This window comes from Typopeltis vanoorti, chromosome 11 (assembly GCF_054136105.1).
Source record: "Typopeltis vanoorti isolate ZY-2024b chromosome 11, IOZ_Tvanoo_1.0, whole genome shotgun sequence".
In the NCBI taxonomy this organism is placed as follows: Eukaryota; Metazoa; Arthropoda; class Arachnida; order Uropygi; family Thelyphonidae; genus Typopeltis; species Typopeltis vanoorti.
The window spans coordinates 86,927,217-86,945,600 of record NC_143559.1 but is presented as its reverse complement, the minus strand read 5'-3'; the positions used below and the strand labels follow the sequence as shown (position 1 = coordinate 86,945,600).

The 18,384-nt window shown below is 34.9% G+C and overlaps 1 protein-coding gene across 1 annotated transcript in view; it reads left to right on the top strand.

Moving 5' to 3' along the window:
• cpa (F-actin-capping protein subunit alpha) overlaps nt 1-11,077 on the top strand; it is a 93,562-nt gene extending 82,485 nt beyond the window's left edge. The window contains exon 9 of the mRNA XM_090400091.1: nt 10,058-11,077. Within this exon, the coding sequence (XP_090256217.1) occupies nt 10,058-10,198 (141 nt within the window). The 3' untranslated portion in view covers nt 10,199-11,077. The remainder of the gene's footprint in view (nt 1-10,057) is intronic.
• Nucleotides 11,078-18,384: the final 7,307 nt, after the last annotated feature.

Here is an 18,384-nt window from a genome sequence, read left to right as displayed (position 1 = left end):
AAAAATTTTAAAGAATCAGTCAAGCAGCTTTCAGAGGTAAACTGTAGATTTAAAAACTCACATTATTCAAGAAAAACATGAGAGCTTTGGAGGAGAGGGAAGCACCTATCCTTGGAGAATCGGTGGCAAGCTCTAAAGAAAACATGCTTCTGTGAATCGAGACACTATTTTGTGTCTGGATTCACAGAAGTATGTTGTTAGGTTGTCTGCCAGGATAGGAAATCAGAACTTCATGGCAGACTCTGGATGCTAGAGCAGTTAAGGAAAAGAAAAAGCATATCAGAAGTTTCTGGCAAGTAAGACAGTATGTGCTCTGAAAGAATACAGAGGAAAAAAAATGTAAGAATGCAAAGCAGTGTGTAAAATAGCTAAACTAGTCATGAAAAGACTTTGGTAAGAATATAAAGATAAGTATCAGGAATATGGCAAAATGTTCTGGCAGCAGCTACTGAAAAAGCTTAGAAATGAGAAGAGTACTACTGTGGAAGGAATCCAAGATGGTAAACTTGACATCAGAACTGAAGGCAGATATTTTACATTGTGTGCAGTAATTACTTTGGAAGATTGCTAAATGAAACAAGAAGTGATAGAACAGGGGTAGAAAATATTTGAGGCAAATGCAATTAGGAGTACATATTAGTACGAGGTAGAAAAGCTGTCAAAAGCCTGAAATGTAGAAAAGTAGCTGGAATAGAAGATATTTGACCCAGAAATGCTCATTATTTATTAAGTGTTTTTAATAACGATGTTCAGGAATATAAATATTGTTAGCATTTTTTATATGAATTAATTTTATCTTAGTTAAAATCTAGAATAATTGTAAATAAAGCTTTTAATTGATTATTTGTTAATATCCATGTTTATACAATAAAAGAAAGCAGCTAAGGAAAACAGTGATGTATAATGTTTGGGTTTTATAGTTTTTAGTTTCCTGTACAGCAAATTAAAAGTGCTAGAGTATCTTGCTACTTGCATAATATTTATTTTGCGTATTCTTACCAAAGTCATTCCACAACTTTTGTTTAGCTATTATAAACAGCAATCTTGCATTTTCCAGCTTAGAGCACATATTTCTCTGTGCACTTTAAGAGCACATTTAGATTTACTAGCCAGGAACTTTTTATGATTTCTTTCTTATTTTCATGGACTGGTTTTTTAAAGAGTGCAGTTTTGTTAGTTGGTGTCATTTAGCACACACACACTGCAAAAAGATGAGTAAGTTGTAGCTTTTATTTTTATAAGCGTGTGTGATTAAGTGTACTTGTGTAGTTAAGAAAGTTGCTTATAACTGGATTTTATTGTTTGTATTATTCAACATGGCACCAATGCATATCGGAACAGTGGCAACTAATATGTCATTTTTAGATGAATTTAGCAATGTAGGGTTTCGTGAGATGCTATGTATTGTGTGTGTGAGAGAGAGAGAGAAGTTCTGTATGAAAGTCCAAAGGTTTGCAGAAGGAAAGCAAGACTGATGAAAGAGTGTGAAAAGTTTTTAAGAACAAGTGCAGGAATTGTAAGTTGAGTAAAAAGCATAATGATAGATTGGCAAATATTACTTACAAAAGGCACAAAAATTTGGTGTCAGAAAATATGTAGATAAAAAGTGCAGTTTATTAGCAGGAGGACTTACATATGATAATGATGAATTGCACTTAAATGGATTTGGAGTTAGTGACTGGAGAAAGTGTTGTTTGCTCACTAAGTGTTCGAAAAGTTGGGAAACTAAGATATTGGAGAGTGGGTGCAGTCAAGAGAGTGTGAGAATGATCAAAAAAAGGTTGATGTAGTTTTTTGAATATTCAGTACAGGATGTAAGAGTAATCATAGACCAAAGTAGATACTCCACATTTGTGTCCTAAAGCCATAAGTATCTGGAGTTCTGGCATTGATTAATTTAACTTGCCCAAAAGTTATAGATATTTGTAAGATGTGGTTACAATACAAGTGTAGTATTTTTAGGAAGGATAGAACAGGATGGGAGGGGGGGGGTATTGCTAATAACAGAATTGGAACTAATGAGTAGGAATTCAAGACAGTGAAGTGGATAGCAGCATTTTATCACCGATATTGGTTGCTGCTGTGAGGTGGCACGTGGTGACAAATTAGCTCAAATGCAAGACAAGTAATAATTATAGGGTATTTCAACTATGAGGCATAGATTGGATAACATACAGAAAAGGAAGTGTTGTTTATGCAGCTGCTAGGAGATAATTATCTTATCTGAACTATGTGTGATGGTGAGGATTTAGGATCTGAGAGTCCTGAATCTGATGGTAGCATCAGATGATTTGTCCATAGATAAGGTAGTCACATTTCAGCAGCGGGAGAATGACCATGCAATCTTCACCTAAGAGATTGACAAACATTCAATTTTCAATGAAGAAGCATCATCAAATTCCTGATATATACCCTCAGTGTACAGGATATGATAGTACTACATGAAAAATTTACATCAATACTAACTTCCTATTTACAACTTTCCTCCAAATCAGTCTATTACCTGTCAGGAGTCCAGTATTATCAGGTCGTATATTTCTGTCTTCTAAGGCACTTTTTACTGTATCAATCCACTTATATCTTGGTCTTCCTGTGGGTCTTTTACTTGCCAACCTGGCAGAGAACACTTGTTTTGCTAATCTTTCCTTTTCCATTCTGCTTAAGTGACCATACCACCTAAGATTAGCTTTGCTGATGTATTCCTGGATGCTAACAATATCAAGTTCTTTCCTAATATCCTCATTTTTAATATGATATTGCCATTGATGCCATCTGTTCATGCCCCCCTAATCTTTCTCAGGACTCATATCTGCAGTCTCTAGTCTTTGGTCAAGTGTTTCACTTCTAACCCAGCTCTCAGATCCATAAGTTAAAATTGGTTTGAACACTGCCTTATATACAGCTAATTTAGTGTTTTGGCTAATTTCTCTCTTATTCAATATAAATTTATTCAATTGACTTCCAACCATACCAGCTTTGCTGATTCTGTTGTCTATTTCTATATTTAATTTACCATCTTCAGTAAAAATCGTGCCTAAGTAGCTGAAATGTTTTACTTGTTCCACAAGTTCTCCATTCACAACACAGTTGACATTTTCAATGTTTCTGCCTATTTTCATTGTCTTTGTCTTTTTAATGCTGACCTTTTCATACCATATCTATTACAGCATTTATTAAATTTAGATCTATTACAGCATTTATTCAATTTAGTCAGAGAATCTTTCAGACTGGTAGCGGATTTGTTTAGAATTAAAACATCATACGCATAAAGCAAAGAGCTGTGATTAACACCTCCAATTTTGATAAGTATTGTTTGATATAATGCCCCATTAACACTATATAACTGTAGCGTTTTGAATAGCTTCTCTCTTGGCACCTTGTCATATGCCTTTTCCAGATATATAAAACTTAAATACAGATCTTTGTTATATTCCCATGATTTGTCAACTATCTGTCATAAAGTGAAAATCTGATCCTGACAGCCTCTATTTGACCTGAATCCAGCTTGTTCTTCACCAATCTTCTCTTCCACAATCTTTCTCAACCGTTTCTCACGTATACTTGCATATATCTTACCAGATATATGAAATGCCTCTGTAATTCTCACATTCAGTTTTATTTCCCTTTTTATATATGGGTACTATGAGAACTCTACTCCAATCAGCTGGAATTCGTCCCTCTGTCCAGGCTTTCTGAACTATGCAGTGCAGCCACTGTAAGACTTTTATACCTCCATACTTGAGCATTTCTGGTTGAATATCATATACTCCTGCAGCCTTTCCACATTTCAGGCCTTTGGTGGCCTTTTCCACTTCAAGTATGGATATGTATTCCTGACTGCATGCCCGGTCAGTGTTTTTTACCACTGTGCTGTCATCACTGCTTGTTTTATTTAGCAATTTTTTGAAGTAATTACTCTATACCTCAAGGATATCTTTTCCTCCTGTTTTCATGTCACCTTTATCATCTCCAGTTCCTTTTACAGTACTCTTTTCGCCATTTCTGAACTTCTTCAACAACCTTCAGAATATCTTGCCACCTTCTTGATATTTATTTTCTATGTTCTTTCCAAAGTCCTCCCATGACTTTTGTTTAGCTAGTTTTACACAGTGTTTAGCTTTCTTACATTTGTTTCTTTATCTCTAAGAGCACAAGCTGACTTATTTGCCAGGAACTTTTGATATGCTTTCTTCTTTTCCTTTACTGCCTCTTTAACTTCCTGTGTTCACCATGGAGTTCTGATTTTTCTATCCTTGCACACAACCTCACCACATGCCTCTGGCTGAATCAGCGTTTTCTTCTGGGCTTGCTACTGAATCTCCAAAGTTTGGTTCCTTTTCTCAAACTCTTTCATTTTTTCTTGAATAATATTTGTGTATTTTAGTCTACAGTTCACATCTGAGAGCTGCTCAACTTTTATTCGCTTTAAAACTTTCTTATATATTCTTCTTTTCAATATGAAATTCATCATCCTGCTCAAGACTAAACGGTAATCACTTCCAATTTCAAATCATCTGTATACTCTGGTGTCTGTCCTGCACCAGGGAGAAAATATCACTATCCACAATAACATAGTCAATGAGACTTTTCTTATTCCTTGCCTCTTCTCTCCATGTGAATTTGTGCACATTTTTATGATTTTTATGTTGGAACATTGTGTTAGCAATAACCAGTCCATGTGCTGAACAGAAATCCGACAGGTATTTGCCATTATTATTAGCTTTGCTCTTTTCTCAAAATGTTTTTGTATGTCTGACAATCATTTCCTACTCTGCTATTTAGATCCTAAACAAGGACCAATGTTTCATTTTTCATTGTGTGAGTTGCTTTCTCTAAAGCTTCAAAACATTCCTCCACTTCTATCTTAGTAGAACCTTCTGTGGGACCATAGGCACAAGTAAGTCTCATTGTTCAGTTCCCCATTCTCATATTTGCCCACATCACTCTACTTGAGACTGCCTGCCATTCAAGAAGATTAGCCTCGTATTTAGTGTTGAATACTATGGCTACTCCTGCTTTTCCTTGATTGTCATTGCCTGAATATAACATTTTGTATTTATTGCTCAGAAAGATCTCACGAGTTTTTGTCTTTTTTGTTTCAGTCACCCGTATTATGTCGATCTGGTACTTATCCAGTTCCTCAGCTAGCTCTATTTCTTTGCCATTCAGGCCTGTTCTTATGTTGATAGTATACCGATCTTGAACTCTGGTGATGTTGAGTTGGGAGTGAGATTTGTTCCAGTAGCTGACTTTTCACTGTTTTTGCTGTTTGCCCTGCTCCAGCCGGCATGAAATTCTGTCATGTTGTACCATCATTTGAAATTTTGGTTTAAGTCAATAAAAATACAATTTAGTCAGCTAAATCCCAAATTCCAGCCCATCCTCATCCATTCAGTATCCAACCTAACAGGGTGCACCATGAGAAGGTGAGGATTGGACATTAGTTTAGAAGCACTAGTCGGTTCTCCGCAATCCTTTGAAGGCTATATGGAGGTCTCTTCTCAGTTATATAGCTTTGACCCTTAAGCACAATGAAGAAGCAGGTATGGGAAATCATCAGTGGGTGTTTGAAGAAATCATTATCAAACTGCATACCTAGAGCCAATAAGATGAATCAGGTGACAGTTAAATGGAATAATATCATTAAGTAGGAGGATAAATCAGTTAGCATTTAAATGAAGGAGTTATATTGTTAAACGAGAGCTGGGGGAGGAAATTATATAAGTAGAAAAGTAATTAGCATTACAGAGCCCAGGCAACCAGCATGGTAAGGAAGGCAGGCAAAATCAGATAATATATATTATATATGAGGAAACAAGTAGCTGAGCAGATTAAAGGAAATCCCAAAGAGACCTTTTGGTGTGTGTATTAAATGAAAGGAAGAATGACTATGGAAGAATAACTAAGGATAACTTTAATGGTAAGGGATGACAGAAGTAGAAGAAATGGTAAAGATATTGCAGTGAGAGAGTGATTTGAGAATAGAGGTAGATGAATTTGTGAGGAGTTTAGGATATTGTAATATGCCCATGAGATTAGACTGGATATTGGCTTGTTTATTATAATGCTGTTCAAAGGATTGATCTCTGACAAAACTACTTATTCTCAGGTCTGGTAAAGTCCAAAGGGATTGCAAACAGGGCAGATTAGTGTCTCTTGATGTGATCATCAAGGTATCAGAAAAAAAAGAAGAGAAAGTATCAGGAATAGGCAAATTAATATGATGCACTATTGGGAGGCACTTTGTGATGAGTAAGGTAGGTGTTGCCTTATTAGTTTGCTCACTTACCTATGCAATGATGCTGCCAGGCCTATTAAAGGCATTTGATAGTATATTGCATGAAAGTGTATTAAATGGAAGCAAATAGGAATGGTTGATGGACAGACATCACAGTAATTACTATGAACAAGCAGAATTTAAAAAGCATATTGCCAGAAGTGTATCTTAGGGCTCTGTACTTAGACCACTACTGTTTAATTTATATAATAACTAGGGGGCTCTGCCCCTGACGCCTACGGCGCCCAATCCCCCGTGTTCCAGACTGGTAGGCCAGTTCTCCTTGAATTCCGATGACTCGACACTCAGGGGAGTCCCTGAGTTTCAAATAATTTGACAAAAACGTTACAGCCTACATCTGTTTCCAATTTCAGCTTATCATTTTATAGTATAGAGTAGATATTGGGAATGATTTTTTTGGGGGGGGGGATCTAGTTTTCTGACAGTGCAAACTGGTTATAAGACAGTAATTAATAAAAGATGTAGAAATCCTGATTTGAACAGAAACATTATAAGAAATGATAATGGCCACCAAGTTAATTTGGCAAAATGTAATACTGCAAGATTACAAGCTGTACATTGACAGCCAAAATGTGGGTAATTGATGAAATTGGAGATTTGAGAGCAATGAAGTTCTGAAGGCATATTGCAAGAGTGGGCAAAATAAAATCACTTTGCACACAATTATAGGGTGTCCCAAAATTAACGCAAGATTTAAATTTAGCGCCATTTGTGCGGTAAAGTGTTGCCAACGAGAAAAAAAAGACAGCGTGACAGCTGACAGTTCAGGGTTATTAAAAATGGAGCGCTACACGAAAGAACAACGCATTTTCATTGTTGAGCAATATTTTAAAAATAATGAAGGTTTGGCAGCTACAGTTCGCAATTTTCGTACAAAATATGGTCGGAATAGTGAAAAGATTGATTAAAAAATTCAAGGAAACTGGATCAATTAGTGATCTTATACACTCTGGCCGTCCTTCAACAAGTCGTTCAACAGAAAACATCGAAGTAATTCGTGAGAGTGTTGCTGAGAGTCCAGGAACATCAATTCGGCACCGTGGTCTTGAATTGGGCATTTCGAGAAGCTCTCTACACCGTATTCTCACAAAAGATTTGCATCTTTATGCTTACAAAGTTCAATTGACTCAAGAACTGAAGCCTACTGACCACACACAGCGAAGAGAGTTCGTTGAATGGATTATGGAACAACAACAAGTGGATGCTTATTTTTCGAACAAAATCATCTTCAGCGATGAGGCTCATTTTCATCTTGATGGCTTCGTTGATCGACAAAATTGTCACATTTGGGGTTCAGAAAATCCACGAGTGATTGTTGAGAAACAAATGCATCCACAACGTGTCACTGTTTGGTGCGGATTTTGGGCTGGAGACATCATCAGTCCATTCTTCTTCGAAAATGCGGCTGGTAAGGCAATAACAGTTAATGGTGCTCGCTATCGCGATATGATAATCCAGTTTTTTGTGCCTAAATTGCAAGATATGGATGTGGACGATATGTGGTTTCAACAAGACGGTGCCACATGCCATACAGCCCGAGAAACAATTCAATTACTGCATGAGTCATTTCCTGGTCATGTAATTTTCTGTTTTGGTGATCAGAATTGGCCGCCCAGATCATGTGACTTAACGCCGTTGGACTTTTTTCTTTGGGGTTTTTTGAAGTCTAAGATTTATGCCAACAAGCCCACGACCACCCACGCCTTGAAGGAGGAAATTGAGCACTGTATCAATGAAATTCAGCCAGATTTATGCAAAACAGTCATGGAAAATTTCGACAAAAGAGTGCGTATGTGCCAGCAAAGCCGTGGAGGCCATTTACCCTATATGCTATTCCATGCATAACCCTATACTGTATACTTTATGAATCAATAAGAAGTTACAATTTTTAATTAAAAACCTGTGTTTTCTATCAAAATTACTTCTTGCGTGAATTTTGGGACACCCTGTAGAAATAGAGGTTATTCCTCTTTATAAAACATTGATATGGCCATGACAGGCTATGCATAGATTTGGTTGCTTGGGTTTTTCACAGATGAGAAAATGGCAGAAAGGATCCTGAAATGACCACGATGATGATGATGATAGGCCTATGGATTGTTCCCTGTGAGTATAAGCTGAAAATTTGGGTTCCAAAACGTTTTTCATTGCATTCTTCTTCATGTAGCTTCCTCAGTGAGAGAGTGCAGCACCATGTCCTTCCAGTTCTCTCTGTTGATGGCCTTCCTTTTTATTTCTGCATAGCCATATGATCCTGTCCATGATCTTATATCTTTAAGCCATGTCCTTCGTTTTTTACCTCTTGATCCTTTTCCTATAATTTTCCTCCTAAAACTCTTAGTGTTCTCTGTCCTACTGAACCTCTCAATACATGTCCTGCCAATCTCATCTTTCTCTGGATCATTTCTTGTAATAAAGAACTCTCTCTGTATTCTCATTCTCTGTAGGACATCTGTATTTGTCACATATTCTGTCCATGGGATTTTCAGACATTTCAAAGGCCATTATCTGTTGCCTTACTCTCTTCTTGAATATCCAGAAATGAGAATCACACTAAAAATAAACTTTCAGATGTGAACTTCATTGCATTAAACAGGTTATATGATAGAAATATGCAAATTATTCAAGTTTTATAAGATGCAGAAGAAATCTTTCAGTACATGACAGAATTGAGAACAAGTTATCCTTGGAAATTAGGTAGTTAAGCAAGAGTATGAGGATAGATTTTTTTTACTTGGAGAGTGCTGAACAAAGTAGAATGGGTTGTCAGAGGCAGGTGTGATGCATTGTTACTGAATGAGTTCAAGAGACCTATGATAATGGTTAATGTTAACTTCTGTAATGGGTCTGTGGACTCCATGCAGATGCCCTTATAAATATATATCTACCATGGAGTTAATTTTTCCTTTCTTTGCACACAATGTTTCTTCCATTTTGATGCTCATTTTAAGATTTGATTCCTTTTTTTTCCCTTTCAAACTCAATTTTTTCCAATAATATCTTGTGTTATTTGAGTCTGCAGTTCACATCTGAGAGTCTCTTTTCAGTGTGATTCTCACCCCTCCCCTGCTTAGAAATAAATGATGCTCACTTCCAATTTTGAATTTACTGTACCTTATATCCTTGAATCTGTTTGAAGATATTACTATGCAACAAAATGACTTTTGTTATTTTTTTGTATTCCCCCCATGTATTTAGTAATGGCTAGTTTGTCTTGAACAGAAATTCATCAGCTACTTACTGTTATTATTGACTTTGCTATTTATTCATTTTATTTTATTGTCTCAAAACATTATGTGTGATTCATTTCTTATTTTGTTGTTTGCATTTTCAACAACAAAAACAAAACAAAAAAACCTTTCTTTTCTTTGTTAGGTCTCTAGTAACTCAAATTCCTCCAGCTCACTACTAGTCTTCTGTGTAAACCATAGGCACAATTAACTCACCAATTCCTCATTTTGATATTTATACATATTATTCTACTTGGAATATTTTAATGTAAACTAATTTTGTACATATATTAAGTCAGTGGCACACTCAGGATTTAATCTTTTAAAAAAAAAAAAAGAATTTTAATTAGTGAAAGATTTTAAGAAATTTTTCTAGTGTTTTTTTCTTTTGGAGGGGGCCAGGGCCCCTTGCTCCCTCCCTGGGTGCGCCAATGTATTGTTGAGACATAAGCTGCATGTTTAGATCTATTTATTGCTATAATATTGAACATAAACTGATATTTTTTTCCTTCTTTTCTATCTTCTTTAGACCGCCATATCTGAGAACTATCAGACTATGTCAGATACTACTTTTAAAGCACTCCGAAGACAGTTACCAGTTACTCGTACCAAAATAGATTGGAATAAAATCCTCAGTTACCGAATTGGTTCAGAGCTCAAACACCACTGATTTTAAAATACAGCTGTGCCTCATAACGTGGTGACTGCACAAGCTACCTAACCCAGGCTGTACACAAACAAGACTTTTGTATAGGTCCAGTTGGTTATTTCTCACTATGTAAACCAAGTTCCAGTATTTCAAGTTATTTGTTGAGAAAAATTGGTTGCATTTGGGAATCATCAGAATTGATTTAAATCCATCTGTGGAAAGGAGTGCTTGCAGCATTATAATTACAGATGAAAATGGACGAGAAACAACCTACTTTATTACATCTTTACTGATAATCATTACAATATAAACTGTTACTCAGCTGTACTAATTATAATTTGAATATTCTGGACCTACTTGACTATCCTTAAATGTGGTTTTAATTTTATGTTTAATATTGGAATGGCATTTTAAAATTCCACTGATAAATCATTTGACAATCGACGTCTGGTAGATGGCAGATTTTATTATGATATGCTGGTGAAAATACTACCTGGACCATGTATATTCGTTGTGTGACTGGGAATATGTAAAGAAAGAACTATTGTTGATCACAGTTAAAAATATTTAAAAAGAGACATTTATGGTTTGCTAGGTAAAAAAAAAAAAATATTCAGGATGCACAAATTGTTATGCATCATTACTGTTTCCTGTTTCCCTGAATTGAATGTAGACCTGTTAAATTTAGTACTTATTCTTTAATTAATGTTTTAATTTTAGTGAAAAACTTGTCATTTGATAATTTTATCATACAACTGTAAATTCCTGTTATAGCAATCTGAAGGAGCAATATATCTTGAGTTGTGTAATAATTTCTCAAGCTACATTCAGCTGCTCACTATCCATTGAGAGCTTTTGTTGTTTGGATGGGTTTGTTAATAAAGTATTCCAGATACTGTTGATTGTAGTTTGGGTTGTGGAATAGTTTCACCATACAGGAAACTCTGACCATTTTTCTTTTGACTATGAACAAAACAGTTAATTGTTGTGCTGTAGTATTGCAAGAGAAGAGTGGAGAACTGTTCTCCTCCTACAGGTATGAACTGTAACCTACAAAACTGTAGAGTGCCAAACTGAATATCTTGTGATCTCAGCCAGTGTCTAAATGAAGGATGTATCAAAAAACATGAGGTCATTTCCAGTATTAGCTTGATCTATGATCCAAGCATGTATGAAGTGAGTAAAGAACAAATTCCAACATAAGATGAAAAATACATTATCAATAAGTAATACACAAAATGTGACACATATTTTGCTTACTATGTGTCACACTGCAACTATCTAAAACCATTATATGTTCATTATATTTTGCAAAACTAACATGATAATAACATGAAAATAACCTCTTGCAGATTTATGTCTGAACTAAAATTGATAAGAGCAGGATCTAGTTCGTGTCTTAATATGCTATTTTTTTATAGTGAGTTTATAACTTCTGTGGAAATGGAAATTTCCATCAATGGTACCATCATAACTTTTTCTAATTTTTACTGAAAATCAGCTTGCACATCACTGAATATTCTGAATCATGTTTTAAGTCTAGACTGGAGTTCGATTCCCCACAGGGAAAAGAGACGTATTGCATGCCTCCATAGTGCACATCACTGAGTATTCTGAATCATGTTTTAAGTCTAGCACTTCTAGATCCATCAGTATACTGCTATCACATATAAGAAATTCAAGTTAACTCGAACTTACTGCACTGAAAACTTTGAACTTTGTGATAATTTTGAGAATGTCAAGAAACCAGAATTTGTAAATAAGTCTATGATCTGTTTAAACTTGTCAAAGCCCCCCCCCCCCTTTCCCTCCAGGAAAAAAAAAAATTTAATTAGCTGTACTGTTCTTGATATTTTCTGATATGAAGTGGGAAACAGTCTACATATATATGTAACTAATTGACTAGTGAAATATACTTTTATTGGTGTCAATATTTAGATTTGCATAATGTATACTCAGTACATAATTCCTTGGTAGTAGTGGTTAGTATCCGTGCCTCTCAGTTTGCACATCACCAAGTATTCTGAATCATGTTTTAAGTCTAGACTGGAGTTCGATTTCCTGCCAGGGAAAAGAGACTTTTTGCATGCCTCCATAGTGCAATTGAAATAACGGTGATACACTGTGCCCTTCAATTGGAAAAGGCCTAAGTTCAATTCTCGTTGTGACTGGAAGAATCTTTATATGAACTTTTTCAATTGAAGGTGAGTTAGCCGATCTCATACGGAGGTAGCAGGGTTTTTCATCCAGCATACAGACAAATTGGCCCCTCAGAACACACATAATTTACAGATAAAAAAATACTAGTTGTGGTGGGCAGTAAATGTCGTTGATGTAGATGATTGGTAGTAGAGGTTCGGTGTACTGGTGGAGATGGAGAGTTGTACAGTAGGTGTCCTCTTGTGATGAGTCTTCGGACTCCTTGGAGGTGTCACGAATAATAATAACTCAGTGGATTTTAAGTGAAATGAAACCAGACACAAAATTTAAAACAAAAAATTTCATTTATTACAAATGGAATAGAATTTGGTTGTATACATAAATGAACACACACACCAGCTAAATATAGTATAAGTTATACTAATTAAATATATATTCTAAATTGCTTATTTTATGATTAAATGTAATTGATATAAAAATTATTTTGGACAGCTTAAGAAATAAGAGCTTGTCATAGACCAGTGGCGTTCAACTTTTTTTACTACGCGAGCTACTTTTCTATAAAACGTTATTCGGCGATCTACTCTCTTATATAGATCACGTCCCCCATCCTGATATCTGATTACGAACAAATAAACAACTAAAAAAAAAATACACAACTAAAAGCTTTATTTGTGTATTTAAAAATTTATTTATCACTTAATTATTTTAATACAACAAAAAAACAAACAAACAAATATATTGGAATAAAATATTTATTTCTCTATTTTGGAAAACCAAAGTTAGAAAAAACAACAGATTGATTACAAACTCACAAGTTACAGGAAATGCTGGTTGATTAAAGTAAAACAGTTAATGTGAAATTTGGCATTGTTTGGCCTCGCAATATTTTCATAGTCAAGTTGATATGAAGTGGCCAATCACAGACAATCATCCAAATGATCATTTGTAATTTGGTTTCTTAATTGATTTTTTATGACAGTCATGTTTGAAAAAGCGGATTCTGACAAGTATGTCGATTCGAAACACGACAGAATTTTTCGTGCAATATCAGTTAATATTGGGAATTTTTCATGTGCATACTTCCAAATGACTTCATTGTTTATTGATTTTAAATGTAAATTATTCTGAATGTTTATTATCTCAAGTTCTACTTCAGCTTGGTTTATATCAAACAGCCCACTAATTTTATTTGAAATTTCTGTGATGTTCAAGTTTTCTTGAAATGGATTATTGTTAAAAGATACAATCGTTTCAGTTTTATTAAAATCTTTAAATCTTGAATTTATTTCTTCCTCAACTAATTCTATTTCATGAATAAATTCTTTTAAATCATAGCGAAGCATTTCTTGATTTTGTTCAAAAAATTTTAATAAATATGGGAGATATCTAAATTTGCGGTCATTTATATTTTTCGTCAATAAAAGTAAGTATTGTTGAAAAGTTTTTATTGAACTTAACATGTCAATTAAATATTTATCTCTACCTTGTAACTCTAAATTTAAACTGCTTAATTTTGTACAGAAATCTACTAAAAATTATAAGTGTAACAACTATCTTTTATCACTCCATTGTGGATAAATATCTCCTTTTTTCATCAAGAAAAATTTTTATATCATTAATTAATACAAGAAATCTTTCTAAATGACTTCTGCTGAGCCAGCGAACATTATTGATGATAGGGAATAGAAGTTCCCTATCATCATCTGCCTGTAATTTAAATAACCACCGTTGCAGGGCTTTTCCTCGACCAGAATTTACAATTTTAAATGTAATATCCAAAACATCTTTTGTGTTTAATCTTTTACTACAGAGTACTTGTTGGTGAATAATACAGTGGTACGTTAAAAAATCTGGATATTTGTCATCGTTTTTACATAATGAAATGAAGCCCGATTTATTACCTATCATTGCAGGAGCACCATCAGTAATAATAGACACAAGTTTAAAATGTGGAAGTTTGTGTTGTTTCACAAATTCATCAAATGCCAAAAAAAATGTCTCCTCCCCTAGTCCTTCCCAATAATGGTATAATTTTCAAAAGTTCTTCTTTACTTGAATAATCTTGAAATACCATGCGAATAAATACCATTAACTGAGCAATATCAGTGAAGTCGTTTGATTCATCAAATTGTAATGAAAACGCAACACACTGGTGAATGTCTGACATTAACCTGGTTTGGAAACTTTTCTCTGGCAATTGGAACTCTTCCTTTCGGCAATTTGAAACCTTGTCTGCAGCCTAGAAGTCGTCTCTCTCTCTAGCGACGTCTCGAACCGAGAAACTCCTCTCTCAAGCAACGTGGATCCGGGCAGTCTCTCTGACGGCGACTTTGGACTGGGCAGCCTCCTCTCTGACAGCAATTCTGGAACCGGGACCCCCTTCTGCTTGCTTCAGTCTCTTTTTATTAGGCCTCCTCTGAGACCTCGCATGAAGTTTGGCAACCCCCAAAGAACCAGTATGAGTCTTTCATCTTGTTTCAAGTTCGACATGCCTTTTGTTCTTCTCCACTTTCTTTTGATTGTAAGTTGCCGGTCATTGGAAAGTTGTTTGAACTCTTTCTGACTGACTTCGGAGATGATGTTTACACTTAGAGCCTGCAAGCTTTTCTCATACATACAAGTTTCAATAACAATCTTTCTAATGCCGCCATTTACAGCTTCGGCGACAAAAACATTGCCTTTGTTTTTTAACACTCTAACATATTCTCATTAAAGCAGTATATACAGTTAGCTTCAAAAGAGTTATTTACAAAAACATCTAATACAAACTATACCGAGACAAACAAAGTTTATTTTTTTACAATATTCATGGGATTTAACCTAAGTAAAAAATCAATGTAATGTGCTTTGGAATATTTAATATTTAAGCTACAATCGAGTTTTTACCCTTTGCTTATCATATTCATTCAGCTCGCTGTTTGACTTCCACTGATACAAATTAATTCATTTACCTGGACTTAAAAGAAAATTACTGATTTTGACAATTTTAACGAAAAATAAATAAACAATAGCAATACACTTAAAGTGAATTAAAAATAATACAAAATAATGATAAATAAAATATTATGTTTTCAGTTTTAATTAAATTTGTAAGGAGGAATACACAAGAGATCGACGGGTTGAACACCCCTATTATAGACTAAAGTCCACAACTAATGAAATTTCAGATCAGAACTTGCACTTTACTGATGTGAAAGTATTAATCAGCATAAAATAGAGCACACGTGAAGGTGAAGTTTTATTTAATCTGTGTTTAATGGTAAACAGGTGAATGTATTTATTGCACCTTTGACTGCCTAGAATTGTTGAATCATGGAATTCATCTTTACTCTGCTACAAAACATGGCTGGTTTCTAAAGAACTAGAGGGTGGCTATCAATTACTTAAGTGAGATTTACAATGTTATAATCTGCTAAGATTATTCCTAAGGTAAATTTGATCCTTTTAAAGACTAGACTGAAAACTTTTGCCTTTCTGCTACTGCAGAATATTTAATTTCATCACAGCAGCTACTTGATTTTTTAAGCCCCATCCCCTCCTCATTTTTAATGTTTTCAACTTATCTAGTTAAGGAACTACATTAGTTACCTTCTTTTTGGGACATATACAATTTTTTTTTTTTCAGTGTATACTAAAAATGTCGTTATAATAAAGTTCTGTATATCTGAAATACTAGCTTTAAAAAAAAAAAAAGTGATCTTGCTACACAGATTTTCTTCAGCATCCAGTAGCCAAATAGTTTTTAATTATGATGCCACATCTGGCCCTCAAGTAAACAACACATAGCTTACTATGATCTGGTTTTCAGCAATGTGGACAAGGGAAATCCAAAATCTCATTATTATTATTCATATGTATAGACAAGCTTAGGTATTCATCATTCATAAAAGTGCTTTGCAGTTTGAAAATCATTAGAAGAGAATAAGTTATTGATATTTTATTGGATTTCCAGCCAGCATCCTTAAAGTAAAAAATAACGAAATGAATAGTTGTAGAAACAATTCAAATTGTAACTGAAAAGAAACTGGTGTTCTAACTAGGCACTGGATAAAAATATTAATTTAGAGAAGTCAAGCTAAATGTGGTCTCAAAATGATTGACAGTATCGTAGGGAAAGTGATGCACTCGTATTTGTTGTTGTTGGGGGGGGGGGGCGTCTATAGCTCAGTTTAGACAAGCCCTTCAGTTGGAAAGATCTGGGTTTGAATCCTCTGTGATGTTTGGAACCTTTATCAGTTGTTTTCAATCAAATGGTAAGTTAGCCAGTCTCATATGTTATGTTGTTGGTTTTATGGTCATATTTTATTAATTTGTGTTTAAATTCTTTCAAAATTAAATCCTTTATTTAATTACTCCAATTAGAATCTTATCTGCTGCGCCTATGTTATGACTTGTGTGGCCTCTCCTTCATTCAAAAACATGCCTCAGGGTAGAGCCAAATTCTCCCTGATTGAGAATCTGAAGTCAAATCCTTTTCGGAATTAAGAAAATTTATTTGTTTTGCTGCACCATCTTAATTCCTATACAAGAAAATTAATCTTGTCAGAGTTGACTTACAGACTATCACGAATTCAAAATCTAACAATATAAATTCTTACTATACTTGTTTCAGTCTAGATTGCAGTCGTAGCCCGTTCTTATCTTAAATTCCCGTGCTTCAACTTATTCAGGTTCTAATTTTAAGCAAGAGGTGCATTGACTTGAAATATCAGACACATATTTTTGGTAAATAAAACAGGAATGTTTATTCTCACTAAGACATGATACATGTTAATCAAACTAAATGCTAGATCCCAAAAATGCAATACTACACAAGCAGACAGTCTATTTTACAATCAGCATATCATGTTGAAAGACATTAGCAGAGACAAGCAATCTTATTCCCATTCTCTTAACACAACTTCGTAGATTATTATCTTTCTCTCCTCTTAGATGTTAAAATACGACACTCTAGATGAGACTATTAACAATATCTGAAACAACTTCTAGAACTAACACAATTCCTTACTGGAGGATTAATCTCTACGTCCTATGATATATCAACAGGTCCGATTATTAGAAATTTAGTACTTTCATTCACAGTGGTCTAAGAATACAATACAAGGATATAAAAGCTTAACATTACCGACCGGCTTAGACAATCAAGAGATTCTTCTTTATCTGATCCTATTTCAGGCTTTCTTCGAGTAGGTGCCTTGCTTGTCTTGAGATTGGTCGTCCTCCATTTCGATTTTTGCTGTGAATACGGTCACGATTCACTTAAACCTCTCGTGCTCGAAACTCTTGTAATGGAGCGGTACGGCTGGAGCTCCGCAAACTTTGGCGTTCATTGGTCATCTCTTTGCATTGAAGAAAATGCTCGGATGGAACCGCTACTAGGCCATTTTCGCCCACTCTATGACCCACACTCGAACCGAACCAAAAAAAACTAGAAAGAGAGAGAGCCCTGCTCATGCCACCACTTCCTTTTATACTCCCCACGTCTGCTCTCCCTAATACGTCACCTAAGCATTTTCTGCACACAGCACCTTCTCCGTTCGATAGTGTCCACATGTGGGTATGACACACGTCGACCGCCTGGGGTTATGTTTACAATTTGGTTACATTTATCTATACTTTGCTCTGACTTTCGTAATACAACATAATCTAAACAATGTTTTGTTTCCTGCCTGCTGTTTATAGAACCATTTATGAAATAATACATAGAAAAATACCAAAATTATTAGCATATTTACAATTACTATTCTACCAGCATTTTTTCTTTTGAAATTTTGCAACTCAGTTAAATCCTGAATGAAATGCTCAAGAATAAATTAAGCCTTTCAATCCAGCTTTAACACATACACAGGTGGAGGATTTTTTTTTTCTCCTGGAAAGTTGGGTTTTTCATCCCTCAAAATGGACAAAAACCGGCCAGGAGAACACATGCAATTTACAGATAAAAAAAATACTTTTACCACTAGCTGTATATTGGCTTTGTGAGACGGTGCCATACCTATCTCTAAGAGTCTCGCAGCCATAGTATCATTATACGCTAAATGTTG